The sequence below is a fragment of the Theropithecus gelada genome, chromosome 6 (assembly GCF_003255815.1).
Source record: "Theropithecus gelada isolate Dixy chromosome 6, Tgel_1.0, whole genome shotgun sequence".
Taxonomy (NCBI): domain Eukaryota; kingdom Metazoa; phylum Chordata; class Mammalia; order Primates; family Cercopithecidae; genus Theropithecus; species Theropithecus gelada.
The window spans coordinates 116001497-116020799 of NC_037673.1; the positions used below are offsets into that span (position 1 = coordinate 116001497).

Below are 19303 nucleotides of genomic sequence, written 5' to 3' on the forward strand. Positions count from 1 at the left end.
AAAATTCTCAGCCATCATTCCTTCAAATATTTTTTCCTTATTCTCTTTTTCTTCTTCTCGGGTTCTCATTGTATGCAGGTTATATCTTTTGTAATTGTCCCGCAGTTCTTAGATCTTTATTCTGTTCCATTTTTCTCATTCTTTTTTTGCGTTTCCGTTCAGGAAGTTTGTATTGACATATCTTCAAGCTCAGTGATTCTTTCTTCATTTCTTGTACAGTGGTTTTGATTTCTAGTATTTTCTTTTGATTCTTTTTTAGAGTTTTATCTCTCAGCTTAAAGTAACCATCTGTTCTTGTGTATTATTCACTTTTTCCATTAGAGCCCTAAGCATAGTAATCATAGTTATTTTAAATTCCTTGTCTAGTAATCTCCAAATCTCTGCCATATATGAATCAGGTTCTAATGTTTGTCTCTTTAGCCTATGCTTTTTCTTGCCTTTTAACATGGGTTGCAATTTTTTTGTTGAAAGTAAAAAATAATGCTATTGAGTAATAGCAAGTGAGATTAATAGGCCTTTAGTGTGAGGTTTTATGTTTATCTCGTTAGGAATTAGGCCGTGTTTATTATTTACTATAGCTATGGGTATCAGAGGCTTCTGCTTCCTCTCTGTTCTTGTTTTTTTATACTCTGTTGTCTTTGAGTTTCCTTAGAAACTCTTTGTTAAATAGAGTTTGTATCTTGAAGCTCTCACTTGTAATTGTTATTATACTGGAGCCCTGTTGATGGAATGGAAAGGTATTGGGGAGGGGAAGTGTTGTATACTCTTATTATTAAATCTCCATTTTGTTTAGTGGGTCAGAGTCCTAGGTTGGTACCTTCGGAAGAGTTTTTTAGCTTTTTTTTCTTCTCCTTCCCGTATTTGAGATGGGAAAGCTAGAGAAGTTCCAATTGTCTAATCACTCTTCCCCTAGGTCAGACAAGGCTCTAGTAAAGTAGTGTCTCTTGAGCAGGCCTTAAGTGGAACAGAATACTCTGGGCATATTTCAGAATGGTTTCTTTCCCCTTTTCTTCTCCAAAGCATGAGGGGATTTTTCTCTGATCTTCACTATGTAGGGGGAAATTTTGGAGGTAAAACTTATAGAAGTATTGGAGTCCCCTCCTAAGTTTGGGTCCTCCTAAGATGAAACAAGTCCACATTCCGCCTCTAGCAGTTTATCAGTTACTGTTTAAGTGTTCTAACTGCTTGGGCTCTGGAGGCTTCTGTTCCCAGGAAGCTGGGTTTTCTGCGTTTGCCTGTGTCTCCAGTTTTCCCGATGGTGATTTGCCCTGTGACCTGAATTCTCTGGTGCCGATAAGCAGAGTTGTTGATTTTTAGCTTGTTAAGCTTTTATCTTGGTTTGAGGATGGAAGTAACAACTTCCAAGCTCTTTTTATGTTGGAGTGCAGACTGGAAGTCTAATTATTATTATCTTTTCTTTTCCCATATCATGAACATTTTCCCATTTAATAAAATAGTGCAGGGTATCTTTTAATGGTTGCATTATATTTTACCTTATTCATGTTCCATAATTAAAAAAAATGCTTTTTATGGTCATAGTTTCTTTGTGTAAAAAAAGACTTTTTTGTGTAGCTTTCTAATATACATAAGAGTAAAGAAAGTTAAGAACCATTTGTACCCATTATTCAGCTTCAGCAAATGGTCAACAGCCAATTTTGTTTCATTTTTTGATCACCTTCTCCTTTTTCTTCTGCAGTATTTCAAAGTAAATCCTAGACATTGTATTTCACCTAATGAACACTTGGAAATGAATATCTAACAGATATGGACACGTAACCACAATGCCATTATCATAACCAAACAAAATAACTTGCTAATATCCCCTAATACCAAATTCATATTAAAATTTTCTAGTTGTCTTGAAAGAGATATTTTTAGAGTTGGTTTATTCCGCTAAGGATCCAAACAAGGTCCACAGGCATTTTTGTTGTTATAGCTCTTAAGTTTCCTTTAACGCATAATAGTTCATCTTCCCTTTTTAAAAAAAAGTCAAGCTGGACAGGGTGGTTTGTGCCTGTAGTCACAGCGACTTGGAAGGCTGAGGTGAAAGGATTCTTGAGCCCAGGAATTTGAGGCAGCAGTGAGCTATGGTTGCACCACTGCGCTCCCGCCTGGGTAAAGGACTGAGACCGTGCCTTAAAAAGAAAAAAAGCTGTTTGTTTGTTCAAGAATCTAGTTCTTTTGTTCTATAGACTATTCTTCATTCTTGATTTAGGTTGTCTTTGCACCTTTGTGGAAAATCAATCGAATACTTACCCCTGGGTCTATTTCTGGCTTCTGTGTTCTATTCCATTGATCTGTGCGCCTGTCCTTTCAGCAATATCAGGATGTTTTGATTATTCTAGTTTTATATTAAGTCTTGGAATGAGATAGTGTAAGTCTTTCAACTTTCTTTAAAAATTTAAATGGATAATTGAGAGCCTACCTCTCTTTACATATATATATATATCTTAGTTGACTATGGAGAACTGTAGGTTTTGGTACTCTTGGTTTTTATATATTTCTGAAAAGAAGATTTACATAATACTTTAAAAGTAGCTTCTGTGAAATGGTACAAAATAATTGATGGAATTATTTTAAAATTAGCTACTCGATGGAACGCAAATACTTACAGTACCATTTATTTTCCATATTTGAACTAACATTCATTTTAGAACTTGGGACTTGTAATACTACAGCAGTACTTTGCAGCCTTTGCCAAGAGCTGTGTCTAACCAATTTTCTTTAGTGTAGAATACCTATTTGGACCTGAGATCTAATTTTTTTCCCGTTTCCTTGACAGCAGAACCATTTTTAAAGCCTCGTATTCTTTAAAAACTCTTTATGTTCTCATGGTCATGTCAAAGGAATTCTTGTTAAAGAATCATGTTATGTGAAAGATATACACTTTATTTGTTTCCTTTTAAGTATGATACTATATAGGCACAAAACAGTATAGGTTATAGATACAAGAAGTAAAGCATAAAAATGTATCGAATATTCATAAACTCACTTCTCAACCCAAGAATTGGAACATTGCCAGTAACTTGCATCTAACTTTGTACCTTCTTTCTACCCCCCTGCTTCATATCAAGAGACAAACCACTAGTTAGAATTTGTGCTGATCATCCCTTTGTTAGATTTCTACCTTTAGTCACTTTTTGCTGTGGGTTCTAGACTCTTTGGGAAGCAGTACATTTTCAAGAAAGTACTTAAAACTTTAGGTTTTAAATTTGTTTTTCTTTGGGAATATGCTGCCATTTATTTGAACAGATCTGGACCACTAAACCGTTAAGTAAATGTTTAATCCTTTATGCCTACCATGCTGTAGTAAAAGAAGTTTAGAAAATAAAGTCTACTTTAGACAAATGACTTAATCTTTCTGGATCTGTTTTCTCTTCCACAAAGTAAGAGAGTTATAGATCATTTTAAAATTTCCTTTAATTTTGGGACTATTGTTTCTAGTCCTATAATTCCATTATTTTTATTCTGCTTTTTTCTTACTCTTTTACAGTTTAGAATATCTGAAAATTTATTTTGACCTGAAGCTTTTCTTCTCCTCCTCTAAAATATTTCCTTATGGGCAATTAAAGGAATTATTTGTTAAAGAACCAGATATTATGAGTAATGTATGGAGACATTTTTGCTATTTCATTTCCCCTTTGAAATATACTTGATACATGAAAAATAATGTGTATAACTTACATGTTTCTTACATGAAATAAAATCAAACCCTATAATGAGTATCCAGAAACTAACTTTCGAAGCTGTTTTAGTTATTTCCTGCTGTGTAGTAAACTACTCTAAAACTTAGTGGATTAAAACAGCAAACATTTATTATCTCACTCAATTTCTGGGGTCACTAGGAATTTTAGCCTAACTAGGAGGTTCTGCTTCTAGGTCTTTAATGCGGTTTTAATGAAGATGTTTGCTGGCACTGTAGTCATTTGAAAACTTGGCTTGGAGGATTTACTTCCAAGATCATTTGTGCACATGGTAGTTGCCAAGAGGCCTCTGTTCCTTCCTATCTGTTGTCAGGAGGCCTCAGTTTCTCACCATGTGGCCTTCTCCATAGGACTGCTTTTGACATGGCAGCTGGCTTTCCCCAGAGCTAACGATTTGAAAGAGAGGGCCACCAAGACAGAAGCTGCAGTGTCTTTTATAACCTATTTCAGAAGAGATGTACCATCACGTTTGTCCTATCCTATTGATCACACAGACTAGCCTTGGTACACTGTGAAAAAGGACTACAACAAGGGATAAATTAAAGGACATGGGAGTCATTGAAGATCATCTTGATGACATGCTGTCATGCGGCCCCCCAACTGGAGCATTTCCATAACTTGTGTCTATTTTCGTTACCTTTTTACCTCACCCCATTTCCTCCCCAAAGAGGTAATCACTTAAAGAGAATATTCATTCCCTTACCTTTAATTTTTTTTAAATAAAAATTACATGGACAAACACTTTATTGTTTGGTTTTCTTGTTTTTGATCTTTATGACATTTGTCATTTAAAAAAATTTTTGGGAATTGTACTTTGTCTTTCCATGCAATTTTAGGGCTCTAAGATTTATATATAGCTGTAGCTCATTCAATTTTATTGCGGCAAGACTATTATGTGAATTTATTTAATTCTTATTAATGAACATATGTGTTGCTTTTTAATTAATTTGCTTTTATTCTTGTACGTGTGTTCTGGATAACAAGAACAATAACTTTTCTTGGATATGTACTTTGAAGTAAAATTGTTGAGTCAGGAAGGGTACAAATGCTAATTAATAGTTAACTTTTCTTTATATTTTAAATTCCAACATTTCTATTCCATTGTAGTTTAAATCTGCTGTTTCTTTAACTTTTTCTCATAGTGGCTTTCCTTCATGATTTCTAATTACTAGCTCTTTACCTGATCTTATTCCGTGTTTGTTCTGTGTTCTAAATTGGCAATGTTTTCTTCAGAGAGGATCTGTCTTTGCTACTGCTGGTTACCAGGAGGCATAGCCAATTTTGGTCTGCTTCAGTCTTCCTTAAAAGTTGAAGTTCAGTGTAGAACAGTTTAAGTTTAGGACCCCATCTTGATGCTGGCCTACCTCTGAGTACCTAGGTATCAGTACTGTTATTTGTATCATTCTTAGGCACTAGGGACTCTTTTCTTTTTTTTTTTTTTTTTTTCCTGGTTGGAGGATACCTTTTTTATCTCAGTAATGCTTTAAAAGGATCTCATTTCTGGAAGCAGAAGCATTCCTCAAGAGTAGTTGGCTCACTGTAATGCTAGATATCCTGACATCTAGTATTGTGGAAGAAACACTGGGTTAAGTAAGTAAACCTTTCTATTTTTGGTGTCATATAACTTTGTATCTTAATAGCTATGGAACTTCTCTGATCTTTTATTTACTCTCTTGAGGTTGGTTTTTTATTTATAAAACTGAGTTTAATAGATGCTGGCTAACCTAGGAGTTTGAGAATGAACTGGAAAGCAAGAATATTTGCTTATATTATTAGCGATAATACATAAACTGCAAGACAGACATATTTTTTTTCTATGTGCCTTATGTTCTTTTCTTTTTTCTCACCTAAGGTAATAGATACTCTGTTGCATTTTATAGATGTGCTTATTTTGCATTCAGTTTGAAGTTAGTCAACTCAAATATCCAAATCCCTGTACATAAATATCCTTTAGCATTCAGTTTTGCCAATAGATATATGGGAAATGTGAGCAATGTTATGTATTGAGATGAATGGGTATTTAAGTTAATAATTTATTTCATTGTACAATTTGAGATGGCTGGAGTCTTCCTTTCGTTTTTTCCTCATGCATATGATGAAAAATGGAAAACAGGGTGCCATTGGAATGCTTGTGTACTTTGAGAGCTTTTAGAGGCTATAAAGTGAAGAATTTTTGCAACTACTTTTTAATTTACAGGGACTATATACACCATCTTTTTTACTTTAACACATTAATACAAAATTGTATTTTGTCATTTCACATTTTTTGCATTTATTTGATCTTTTAGATAAAATTCTATGGTATTTAAGGTATTGAAAGATACAAATTGTATCTCATTGGAGCCTTGGAACAGCTTAGTGGAATAGCAAGTGGAAGTATTTAAATTACTAGCTTATTAATGAAGATAGAGGCCTAGGGAAGTTGAATGATGGACTCATGTTCTTAAGTTGCTTGCATAGCAGGTTCAGTACTAGAATCCAACTCTTCATGTTCTCATGTAGCACCTTTCTGCTTCACCAAGCTACTCACAGAAAGAGTGCAATGGGAAAGAGAAGTTGGTTAAGGACTACGAAAGTAGAGTTAGATAGGAGGAATAAATTCTAGTATTTGATAGTACAATAGAGAAATTATAGTTAACTATAATTTATTGTGTATTTCAAAATAGCTAGAAGAGAAGATTTGTAATGTTCTTAACCCAAAGACAAGATAAATGTTTGAGTTGATGGATATACCAGTTACCCTGATTTGGTCATTACACAGTGTATAAGGCATCATAATATCACATGTACCTTCAGAATATGTATAACTAGTATATTTTAGTTTTTAAAAAGTCAAAAAAGTAACATATGCAATGGGAAAGTAGTTTTTACACTTTGTGCCCTCATCAGTGATATCTGCAAGGTCTATTTCAATCATTATCTGCCTTCCCTGGTGGTCTAGTGGTTAGAATTCAGCACTCTCAATCATTTTCTGCCACTATAGTGGTCTAGGCTGTTTTGTGATTTTCTAGATTCTTGTTAATAGCTGGGAGAATAGAATAATTTTGGGAATGAATGGTACCCAAGTTTCTCATGTTAAATACAGTTTTGCTCACCAATCTTTGTCTAGGCAGTTCTAACTTTTCTTCTTGTGAACAGTGTTGATATGTTACTCATCTTGGAAAGGTGTGTCTGATACTTACAATTTTAGAAGCTTGAGAGCCCTTTAGAAATGGCTCAGTTGAGATTAAAAAAAGTTCTTCCCAAAGCCTTAAATGTTAAACTAGTTATGTACATACTAATTTTGTTCTTATTTTAAAGGTCTCTGAATTACCTATAATTTTTATAAGAAATTATTAGAAAGTAAAATGATTGATAAGGTTATGTGTATATTCTTTATTTCAGATCTCGTGGAAGCTCTGAAGCCAGAGTATGTGGCACCGCTTGTCCTTTGGCTTTGTCACGAGAGTTGTGAGGAGAATGGTGGCTTGTTTGAGGTATTTGCACCTTCCTGTTTTCTCTTATTAGTTTTCTCCAGTTGCTTATATTTGTAAAAATCTGCACCAGTGGACATCACTTGTATATTTTAAAATATTGTCTCTATGTTATAATTAAAAGTGGTGACTAATACCCATTTTTTGGAAAGTAATAGCAACTTTATAAATTCTGTTTTCACTTAGTTCTACATTTGGAACATTCCTACCAAATGGAAATGTGGCTGGTTTGATGTGTTCAGTCAAAATGTGGGAAATTTCATTATTTAAGAAGCTGAGTGATAAAGTGGAAAGATGAAGCTTGGAGTTTAGAGTTAACCAGGCCAGATTTTGAATTCTTATTCTGGGAATTGCTGATTTGACCTTCCTGAGCTTTAGTTTTCTGGGGTTCCTTGTGATAACTACAAGTCATATTTTAAACCCTTGGCATAGGGCCTAATACATAGCACCACCCACCAATTTTAATTATCAGTATAGCAGGAATTTAATCTTGTGTGATAGGTCAATAAATATAACATTATTTATTTTTACATAAAAAGTAAACTTCTCTATTTTTCTTTATTTCAAAGCTTTAAATGTTTATTATAAAAATAATTATCCGCACATAATCCCATCATGCAGTGAGATCCATTGTTCACTGTTTGATGAAATTTGGCTCAATTTAAAGTGAGGGATATATTAGCTTATTTCATTTGAATGAAAAGCTGATGGGTAAGTTAAGGAAAAAAAAACAGTCTACATATCTCTAAGCAGAGATATGCACCTCCACTTTCCTAATCAGACTCATTGAATGTGAATTGTGGCATATTAGAAGTAGAAAGAACTTTACAACTCTATTTTATAGAAGAGGAAAATTTAATAATATCAAGGCATCTGTAATCCAAAATTTTGCCTGCTGTTCTTTTACCTCATTAAGGAATTTTTAAAAACTATTTATCTTTTACAAGTATGTTTATTACTAACTGTGTGAAGAAAAATAGTATGTGCTGTTTGTGAAAATTTCAAATATATAAGAACATATAAAAAATAAAATAAAAATTGCCTACATTATCACTGTCCAGAGAGAACTAGTATTAATATTTTTATGTATTTCCTTCCAGTCTTTTATTAGATATGTGTTTTAATTTTTATTTTTTTTGAGATGGGGTCTCGCTCCGTTGCCCAGGCTGAAGTGCAGTGGCATGATCTTGGTTCACTGCAGCCTCCGCCTCCTGGATTCAAGTGATTCTCCTGCCTCAGCCTCCTAAGTATTTGGGATTACAGGCACCCACCACCAAGCTCAGCTAATTTTTAAATTTTTAGTAGAGACGGGGTTACCATATTGGTCAGGCTGGTCTCGAACTCTTGATCTCAAATGATCTGCCCGCCTTGGCCTCCCAAAGTCCTGGGATTATAGGCGTGAGCTACCGCGCTCGGCCTAGACAGGCGTTTTATACACCAAAACACCCAGACAATTAGGATCATGCTGCAGATGAAGTTTTGTTATGTTGCTGTTTTCGTTTACTATATTGTGAACATTTTTAGTGAGGAACATTTGGCATGCATGATTGATAAAATATACTACGAGATGTGCATAACATCCTGATTTAAACCTTGGGAGTAAATTGCCACTTTTTGAAGTTCTGATAGATATCTAGAGTGGCAGATAGAAATATTTTTGGCTCAGCTGGAGCAATCATTTTTAGCACCTGAGAGGAGCTTATAACTTATTACTTCACTTCCAAAATACAGTAAAAAGTGGTGGTTATTTTGCCTGATATCAAAACCACTGCTGATTTGTCTACTGTAACTATATCAAGGCTGACTGGTTGTATCATAAAAGATGTAGGCATATTAATATAGAGGCAAAGGGTGATGAAAAGCCACACCCTTGAACTTAGAGCCACTAAGATGTCTGCTGATACGTTTCTTCTATCTTATGCATGTGACATTTTTGTGGTAAGTTTGGGCACACTGTAGTTGTGGTGTTTGAAGTCATGACAAACAGATTTTCTTTACATCAGACTTTTTTTTTTTTTTTTTTTTAGGATTTTTCTTGAATGATCTCTAGAAAAAATTATAGAAGTGAAAAATTGATCTTCCTGGGTAGCAGTTATTATTTGGGCATTTGTCTTATCTGTGCATACAGATGTTTCATTAAAATGAGTATATGTAGTTCACTAAGTCAAATGCTCTTTTTATTTGGTTTTGGTTTTTTTGTAATTCAGTAGGTCCTTCAAGAGGGACATTTATTTTGATCTCATGATATGCTAGGCAGTGTACTATTTGTATTGTTTGCTTCATGGTAACCACATGAAATATGTACTGTCATTTTTATTTTACATTTGAGGAAACTTGGATTTAGGTAGGTCACATAATTTGGCCAGGGTAGTCAGACAAATTTGTGTCAAGTCTTGGTCTCTGACATCAGATTCATTCTTTTCTATTACATGCATTTCTACTTCATTGTGCTGTTTTATGTTTGTGCTCTGATAACATGAACAGTGCAAAGTCATGGAGACCGGTGGACTTTTATAGAGCTGTATTATTTTCATCTCCCGTCACCTTGAATTGTAATAGTAAAGGAGCTGACTTTTTTTTAATTAAAAAAAAGTTGTATTAGTGATTTCACATTAGATGGTATAATGTTTCCCCCCTCTTTTTGGTAGGTTGGAGCAGGATGGATTGGAAAATGTAAGTCTCTCTCAGTTTTTGGTTTGTATAGATTATTTCCTTATCTTTAAACCTACATATCTAGTTGAGGTAAGATTTTTGTCAAATGCCTAACCATTGGATATAGTGCTTGCACATTCAAACTTAAACATTGCTATAGCAACAGTTATTTTTAAACATTGTGATTGTGCTTTAGGTCTGTGGCCCTTTGAAGACCCTATCTATTCTTCCTGTAGGCAGTCCTTATTCAGGACTTGTCCTGTCTTATTCAGAACTGGCTATTCCTTCAGACAGCATATATTGATAATCATCCTCCCATGTCTTTGACTTCCCACATGCTTGTTCTTGCTGTTTCAGCAGAGAAATGAGTGGGAGGGAAAGCTGTTTTGGAAAAAGATGGGTTGAGCCTATTCTAGAGCAGCAGGCAAGTTCTCCAATTTTCCCATGTAATTATTTTCTTCCATGAAGTAGGAGATGTCAAGGGGAGTGAGGAATCACACTGGACAACTTTCTGGGACAGAAATTGCAGCTGATCTATGGGAATTATTCCGCTTTAGCCCAATAGTAAATTTACTTGGCTTCAACCCTCTCCTACCCCATCTCTCAAACCTTGTGAGCTCCAAATTTGAGAATTGCTTTATGGCATTAAAAAAATTGTGAAGGCCGGGCGCGGTGGCTCAAGCCTGTAATCCCAGCACTTTGGGAGGCCGAGACGGGCGGATCACGAGGTCAGGAGATCGAGACCATCCTGGCTAACACGGTGAAACCCCGTCTCTACTAAAAAATACAAAAAACTAGCCGGGCGCGGTGGCGGGCGCCTGCAGTCCCAGCTACTCGGGAGGCTGAGGCAGGAGAATGGCATGAACCCGGGAGGCGGAGCTTGCAGTGAGCTGAGATCCGGCCACTGCACTCCAGCCTGGGCGACAGAGCGAGACTCCGTCTCAAAAAAAAAAAAAAAAAAAAAAAAAAAAAAAAATTGTGAAAATGTCTGTGTCTCAACTTATATTTAGTTGGCTATGGGTATCAAAATTAATCCAATTAACTGAATCATTTAAAAAGTTGCTATCTCTGGAGGGCATTGCTGTAGTAGTATAATATTTTTAGAATTAATGGTCATTTTCTCTGTTAAAGTGGCTTATATTCTTGAAGCATTTTTGAGTGTCTTATTACATTCATTTAAAAAAGGAACATAAGGTTTTACAGTAAAAGCTATATCTGGCACTTTATCAATAGGAAAGCTCTAGACACAGGCATTTCTGTCATTCCCAAAGACAAATCTTCAGTTTAACAATCATCAATGTCTGACTATTATGTTTAAATAAGGTTATTAGTTATTTATTCCTCTGGTTTTTAAAAAGAAAACAATGTTAAAAATTCTCCTTATGCAGCAGTAATGGTTTTTATGAATCTGTGCATTCTAACTGACTTCTTGTGGAAATAGAGGTAGAGCAAAGAGAAGGTAAGGGAGAATTATTTGGGGCCACCTGTTACACTAATTTTTTGTTAACTGAAGTCTTTGACCTATTATTTACTATTAATCTTCAGTTTGCTAACTCAGCAAAGCTCTATTCAGTTATCTTCATTTTGTAAACAAGAAGAATGAAGTATATTACTTGGGGGATCTGTGGTCGTAAAGTCCGTCTTTTGATGTGATTATTATATAATTAAACCTTTTCACATACAGCATAACATTCTACCTTTAGTACTGTCTAGCATAGTTAGAGGAGAAATTTTTCCCTTCGGCTTCAAATTTATCTTTAAATTATCCTAATGCGTTTGTTAGGAAAATTTCATTTTAAGGGTTATAGTCAAACTCTTTAGGAGTTAGAATCCCTTTTTTTCTGAATTTCCGTTCTCTTAAAAAATGAAAGGGTTCTTATGCGTCTTACTTTCTGTGTCTCAACTACGTGCTCAGTATGTTAGTTTTGTTTCTATAACCAGTACGCTGGGAGAGGACTCTTGGAGCTATTGTAAGACAAAAGAATCACCCAATGACTCCTGAGGCAGTGAAGGCTAACTGGAAGAAGATCTGTGACTTTGAGAATGCCAGCAAGCCTCAGAGTATCCAAGGTAAAGAGCGTCCCCATCAGTTAGCTCTGGTTGGCGAATCAGGGGCAGCAAGCATTTTCTTCTCTTATGGAATTGTCTTCTATGTTAACTGTAGTGCTAAGACACTTGAATCATCTATAGCATATTTTCTGCTCTAGTAGGTATTAGAACTCTTCACATTTAAGATATTTATGTTATTTCTCACTGTCAATTTTTCAGCTTTATTATTATCCTGTTTTTTGGGTTTATGTGTGATTGGGGGATGGATGGCATAAAATGTTTACTCATTTGTACTGAATGCACTGACATCCGCGCTGGTGGTTGGTTTTGGAGTCTTCCATTATCTACTCATATGCTCCCAATCTTACCATATTTTTCTTTCTTTCTTTCTCAAAAAGATTAAGCCTTTTTATTTTTTAGACTCAGCTCTTTTCTGTTTGGGGCATAAATGTGGCTTTGTTTCAGCGCTTTGTCTTTGCTACTGTTTCTCTGCTTTTCTAACATACTATTTCTACCTTTTATCTCCTCTGCTAATCTTAATGCTTCTTTAGAAAAACTCAAGCCCCAGATGTTCAACAAAACCTGCCCAGTTAGTCTAGGGTATATTGATCTTTCTGTTAGCTGAACTCTTAGCACTTGAGCATCTAATTATAACTGTTCTCCACTTCTTTTGTTTCATGCATGTATGGTTTCTTAATTGCCTGGTAAGTTCCTTTGAGGCAGAGATTGTATGTACTTCTTGTATATATTTGGTGTTAGCATAGTGCTGAACTCATAGAAGGGACTTAATAATTGCTTATTAACTTGAATTATTTAATCTCCTATAATATGCCACAGAAATAGATAACCAAATAAAAGTCAGATTATTTTTTTCTAGTGTAACTCACATATGCATGTAATATATGAAATTTGAAATATTTTTCTGAAAAGATCATGAGTCAGGGTCATTTTATTAAAAAAACCTTTTTTTCTCATAGTGATGTAATATTTAAAGTTTGATAGAAGAATATATTTGAAAAATGACTACTCTGTTTTTTTTTCTCCTTATTGATACTTTCCTACCTACTGGAATACTTATTGAAATTTTCATTATACTTATTCTCAATCAGATGATAACATGATTGTTATGTCATAAATGGTAACATTTTTGTATTTTATATTTAGACATTTGAGAAATTTATTCTATGAATAACAGTCACTTATCCATGAAAACAAATGAAAGAAAAGTATAGTAAAAGCTTTCCTCTGATATCTATCTCAAAAAGTATTTCTGCCTCAAAAGTGTTAAACTTATTAAAAAGCCAACTAATTGAATTATTATAACTAATTATAAGTAAAAAGATACCTCTATCTGAAGCACAACTTAAAAAAATGATCTTTTTGATAAGAATTGAAGTTTCAGAGCATCTCTTCTTGTATTTTTATTTTACAGATGATGGAATTAAATCCCAGAAAAACTAAACTAGCCACTGTTTGAGCCAAGAAGTAATTCAAGTTGTCTATTTCTAAAAGGAGGCGCCTTTCAAATAAATAGCCTTCCCTTTAGGTAGCAGTATGAATGGAATGGTAGGGGGAAGATTAATAGGCAAGAAACTGCTCTACTGCTGTCATCAGGAATGGCAGATATCTCTGGTCTTCTCAGACTCTGTAGTTTGGTTATTTATTTTTTTTAGGATGGAGTCTCATTCTGTCTCCCAGGCTGGAGAGCAGTGGTGTGATCTCGGCTCACTACAACCTCTGCCTCTCGGGTTCAAGCGATTCTCCCACCTCAGCCTCGCAAGTAGCTGGGATTATAGGCGTGTGCCACCATGCCTGGCTAATTTTTGTGAAATTTCACCATGTTGGCCAGGCTGGTCTTGAACTCCTGACCTCAAGTGATCTGCCAGCCTTGGCCTCTCAAAGTCCTGAGATTACAGGGGTGAGCCACTGCGCCCGGCCTTGGTTATGGTTTTGTCTGAGTTCAGAAGGAAGCCCATGTCACTGAGGTTTGTTAGAAAGGTCCCAGGGCCTTCAGAATATCTTATGGTATGTGGATGCCCCATGAGCCTCCTTTGTTAACCTTTTAGACCCACAGAACAGCCGCTTTTGATCCCTGTCTGGAGTCATTGGTTTTGATGATGATTTTCTCTGGAAGAATTTTTGGTACTATCTTCAGAGCTATTACTTGTACAGAGAACTGGGAGCGGGGGTGAAGAGGTAATCTCAGTATTCTTTCATCTTGGAAAGAATGGAAATCAGTTGAGAAGAGGAATCAGTGATCTCTCCAGACAAATTGCATGTCTATAGACAAGTATTTCTCTTTAAAGGTTGTAAAATAGCTTAAAGACTTTGGAAAGCCCTAGAGCCCCCTTAGAATCAGATAACCAGGGAAGGATATGCTAGACAATGCCTTGTATTTCATTGAAGATGTCCATTTATGTTTGGTCAATTTCAGTCTTTCGCAGTTTTTTTCCTTCAATAGTCTTATCATAATACATTCAGTTCATGAGTGGCAATGGAGGCTCTGTAGCAGGTTTGCTGAATGTTATAGGAATAATTATGTAGCATATTGTAGCTTTTCTTAGTCACATCTTTAACAAAGCTTTATTTTTTTTGTTTTTCATTTTTAATTTTAGAATCAACTGGCAGTATAATTGAAGTTCTAAGTAAAATAGATTCAGAAGGAGTTTCAGCAAATCATACTAGTCATGCAACGTCTACAGCAACATCAGGATTTGTAAGTGGGAAAAAAGCCTAAAGCCTTTGCCTTATCTGGAGACTTTCCCCTCCCTTCCTCCCTCCCTGCTTTCTTCCTCTCCCACTTCTTTCTTTTTTCTTTTGGACGCAGTTACTTTCTTTCAGTCACTAATAATGGAGAGAAGCAGTGGCACAGATAATTTAAAATAGAGGATTTATTGAGAAATCATTTATGATTGACTTTATAGCATACAGCCTGGTTTCAACATACAGAGAATTCAGGATGGTTGAGCCACATGAAGAGGTGGCTCAGGATGAATTCTAACGCTGTCCGGAGTACTTTATTCGTCTTTTTAATTTCTCCTTTTCCCTCTCTTGGATTTCTCTGGACTGTATACCATACATTTCTTTTCCCTAGTGGGAAAGGAGATCAGAGCGATTGGGTATCAGTCTCCAAGGTTTTACCTAGTAGCTGAGTGGGGCTTGGAGAATGGAGGTAACCCACTCAGCTTCTTCTCCTGGTTAGAAACAGCTGCTGAAAGCTTATGAACTTTTCAGAGGGATACTCCTTAGTTACATATAATTTTTGGTAGGCTCCATCAGGGGGTGTGACGAATCAAGTTAGCTGCCTGAGTGGTGCATTAGCCAACCTCATTTTCACCCTCTGCAATGCTGTTTGGAAATTGACTCAGGGAGGTACTGGATAGAAGAGGAAAAAAGGGATTATCTCAACTGTTGATAAAATGACTGGTGGCTAAACTGATATCTAGTCCTGATATCTATGCCTGCCTGGACTGTCTTCCATATACATTTCTCATTCTACCCATTTATAGCTCTTTATCTCTTTAAGGATAACTTTAAATTGACTTTAGGTAGATTTGAGTTGTATGGGAATTTGTATTTGGGAGGGGAGACTATGACACCATGACTCCTGGAGGTTTTATGCTCCCAGGTTCTTTGTTGTGTTTTTTACCCCTTTGCCTAACGCACACAAGGCTTTAAACCTCTATGTTGAAAGTGAAGTGCCTATAATCAGCAACATTTTGTTTGAAATGTAAATAATTTTGCAACTTTTTTCACATACAAAAATTATTTTCTAAGCTATTTATTGCTAAATGAGTGATGATAAAACTGTATATAAAATATGTACTATATATTGATAGAATTTGAACATAAGCTCAAATATTAAACTTTTACTTTTTCAGTACAATTAGATTTCTGTATCTAACTGTATGACAAGTATTATTTTTTCTTGACCATCAATAATCCTACTTTAGTAACATTTTCTAACTCTTCAGAAAAGGATATCTATCTAGTTTAGTGCTCTTTTGGGTCCATTTCTTTTAAGGGAAGCATCAATATAGTATTTTAGAACTATTTCAACATGGCTGCAAGTAAAATGCTTCCCATTGTGTCAGAAATTTGAGAACGATTGTGATTATAGCTCATGTGAAATTTGCCTATTTACTGTTCCTGTTTGTATCCTTTCTTAAAAAAAAAACTGTACTGGATAAATAGGAGGAAGTAAGTCATTTGCCATATTAGATTCTGGTGTTTTGTAACCTATAGTAGGCATTGTGATAAAGAAAATTAAAATTCTAATTTTAAGCCTGAGAATATAGTCAGTATATAAATGTGATTTTTCCTTAAAATAAGGGTTGGCAGACCTTTTTGATGAAGGGCCATATAGTAAATATTTTAGGCTTTGTGGGCTGCACAGTGCTTGTGTTCTATTACATATTCTTTCTGTTTTTCTTATTTTTAGTCAACCTATATAAACCATTTTAGCTCTTAGTGCTTGTTTGCTGACTTCTACTTTTGAATAAAAATGATTGAAAAATTGGACATTATTCTTTTATAACCCAATATGTACTTCACTTATTAGCTACGAGTATTATCACTAAGTAGAAAAAGACAATATCCAGTTAGACAAAGGATATTCCTGGGAAGGAAATTCAAGTTAAATTTTATTTTACTTTAAAACATTATGAGGGGCCGGGCGCAGTGGCTCACGCCTGTAATCCCAGCACTTTGGGAGGCCAAGGCGGGTGGATCAAGAGGTCAGGAGTTCCAGACCAGCCTGGCCAACATGGTGAAACCCTGTCTCAACTAAAAATATAAAAAAAATTTAACCAGGTGTGGTGGCATGGGCCTGTAGTCCCAGCTACTTGGGAGGCTGAGGCAGGATACTCGCTTGAACCCGAGAGGCAGAGGTTGCAGTGAGCCAAGATCTCGCCACTGCACTCCAGCCTGGGCGACAGAGCGAGACTCCGTCTCAAAACAGACAAACAAACCAAAACCATTATGAGGCAATCAAATTTACGTTCATTAAGCAGCGTTTTACTCATCTGTTTACAGCGAATTTTATACATTAGATCTTATGAGCTAAAAATTCATTTTTTTTAGTTTGTTCGGTAGCTAATAATTGCTGAATAAGAGCCAGGAAAGTTGAGTATGAGGCATACTATCTGTTAGCAAGAAGCAAGCAATAAAAAAGTTCTTAATTGTAAAGAAGTCCTTTTCTACAGATTACTTAATTAGTTTCTATTAAAAAAATCAAATATAATTGCAATAATTATGCTCCATCAAATTCACTGACATTGTATTCGCATCTATTCAAAAACAAAACTAGGTATGTAAGAAGTTAATAGTTTTGAAAAGTTATCAATGAAATAAATTACTTTTTAAAACTGTCCTGTAGGCTGGAGCTATTGGCCAGAAACTCCCTCCGTTTTCTTATGCTTATACGGAACTAGAAGCTATTATGTATGCCCTTGGAGTGGGAGCATCAATCAAGGATCCAAAAGATTTGAAATTTGTTTATGAGGGAAGTTCTGATTTCTCCTGTTTGCCCACCTTCGGAGTTATCATAGGTCAGAAGTCTCTAATGGGTGGAGGATTAGCAGAAATTCCTGGGCTTTCAATCAACTTTGCAAAGGTATGCCTAATAAGAAACCTTTATTTTGCTTTTCTATTTCTGTAAATATTATTCATAAATGTCATACCTTATATGTATATGTGTGTAGTGTGCATATATATATTTATATAATTATTTATAGTGGTTAGGTTAGCATATCTTTTGATTTTTCTTTTTAAGAAAAAGGGGAGAGTTTGTTTAAAATGCCAGCAAAAAGAAGAAAATAGTAAGTACGTGTAGTCCTATAACCCTGGCATAATGTTATTTATCCTCTCTCTGCCATTTACTTGACAAATAACATCTCTAGGCTTCAGTTTCCTTATCTATAAAATGGATATGATAGTTCTCACCTCATGACATTGGTGAAGAAGCAAGCCAGGGAGGAGTATGTAAGGCAAATAGCACATACTTGGTTTGTTTTTGGAACAGTAATAGGGCCAGCATAGCTATAGAGTGAGCAAGGGGCCAATGGTAGGAGAAGGCCATGGAGTAATTGTAAATATTTCAGCATATACTTTGATGAACATGGGAAACCATTTGTCAGTCTGAGCTGAGTAGTGACATGATCTGGGTATGTTCACACACTGGCTCAAGCTTGCTATTGTTGGAGAACAGGTTATAGGGGAGCCAAGCATGAAAGCAGAGAAACCACTTAAGAGTCTATTATAGTAATCCAAGTAAAAGTGCTGCATATGAGGGTTAGAAAAGAGGAGTCAAGGATGAAGATGTTTGTTCTGGATAACTGGAATGATATATATATACACACATATGTGGGTGCATATATATACCTTGTATATAATTATACATTACACATATCTGTATGTAATGTATAATTATGTATAGTGTATTTAATATGTATAGTAGTTACATATGGCATTATGTGTAATTTATACATACACATTTATTTTAAGGTGGAGTTGATCAGGAGTTGGTTTTAAATATGTTTAAGGTGCCTGTTACACATTTAAGTAGAAATATAAGAATGGACAGTTGAATATATATGAGTCTAGAGTTCAGGGAGGGGTCTAACTGGGTCCTTAGCATTTAGGTGATGTTTAAAGACTGGAGATTAGATGAAGTCACCTAATGTGTGAGAGTAAGTGGAGAAAAGGCCTGAGTTTAGAGGCCCTGCAATGTTGAGAGGGTGAAGAGATGCAGAGGAACTAGCAAAAAGAGACTGAACAGGAATGGTTAATGAGGTGTGGGGAGTATCAGGAGAATGGGGTATTTGAGAAGCCAAATGAATAAAGTGTGTCAAGAAAGAGGAGTGAACAATGGTGAGAAGTTCTTTGAGATAGGGTATATTTTATTTCTTGGAGTAAGATTCAGGTCATGAGCCTGGTAATAATTTTTGAATCATGGGGCTGTGAGCTGGTATCTGTAACTTTGACTGATTGGAGAACCTATTTACTGGTGGATCAGTTAGTTCATTGCTGCTCTAAGTTGATGGCCACTTATTTTATTAGAGTGTTTCATGAAGTTGGGAGGAAGACAAGAAATATGTGCTGGGCAGTTTGCTGTTTCATTCACACTCCCATGGTTAGTTGCTGTATACTTTGAACAGTGTAAATGCAAAAAGTTAAAACAAATGTTTCAAAATTCCCCCTAACAATTGGAAATTGTAAATGGTGTTCATACATCTTGGAAGTTGAATCCTAGTCTTCTTACCTTGAGTTTTTCAGGCTGTGTGACACAGTAAGGCCGACCTTCATTTGTCTTCTCATCAACCACTTCTTCTTCTTCGTCGTCTTCCTCCTCCTCTTCTTCTTCTTCTTCTTCCTTCTTCCTTCTTCTTCCTTTTTCCTTCTTCTTTCTTCTTCTTCTTTGTTCTC

The 19303-nt window shown here is 35.5% G+C and overlaps 1 protein-coding gene across 4 annotated transcripts in view; it reads left to right on the plus strand.

Moving 5' to 3' along the window:
* Window positions 1-19303, plus strand: part of HSD17B4 (hydroxysteroid 17-beta dehydrogenase 4) — an 89164-nt gene that overhangs the window by 31499 nt on the left and 38362 nt on the right. For all 4 annotated transcript variants that reach the window (XM_025387212.1, XM_025387213.1, XM_025387211.1 and 1 more), the window contains 5 exons: window positions 7089-7180; window positions 9826-9850; window positions 11771-11899; window positions 14494-14594; window positions 17256-17492. In XM_025387212.1, coding sequence (XP_025242997.1) covers window positions 7089-7180; window positions 9826-9850; window positions 11771-11899; window positions 14494-14594; window positions 17256-17492 — 584 coding nt within the window. The remainder of the gene's footprint in view (window positions 1-7088; window positions 7181-9825; window positions 9851-11770; window positions 11900-14493; window positions 14595-17255; window positions 17493-19303) is intronic.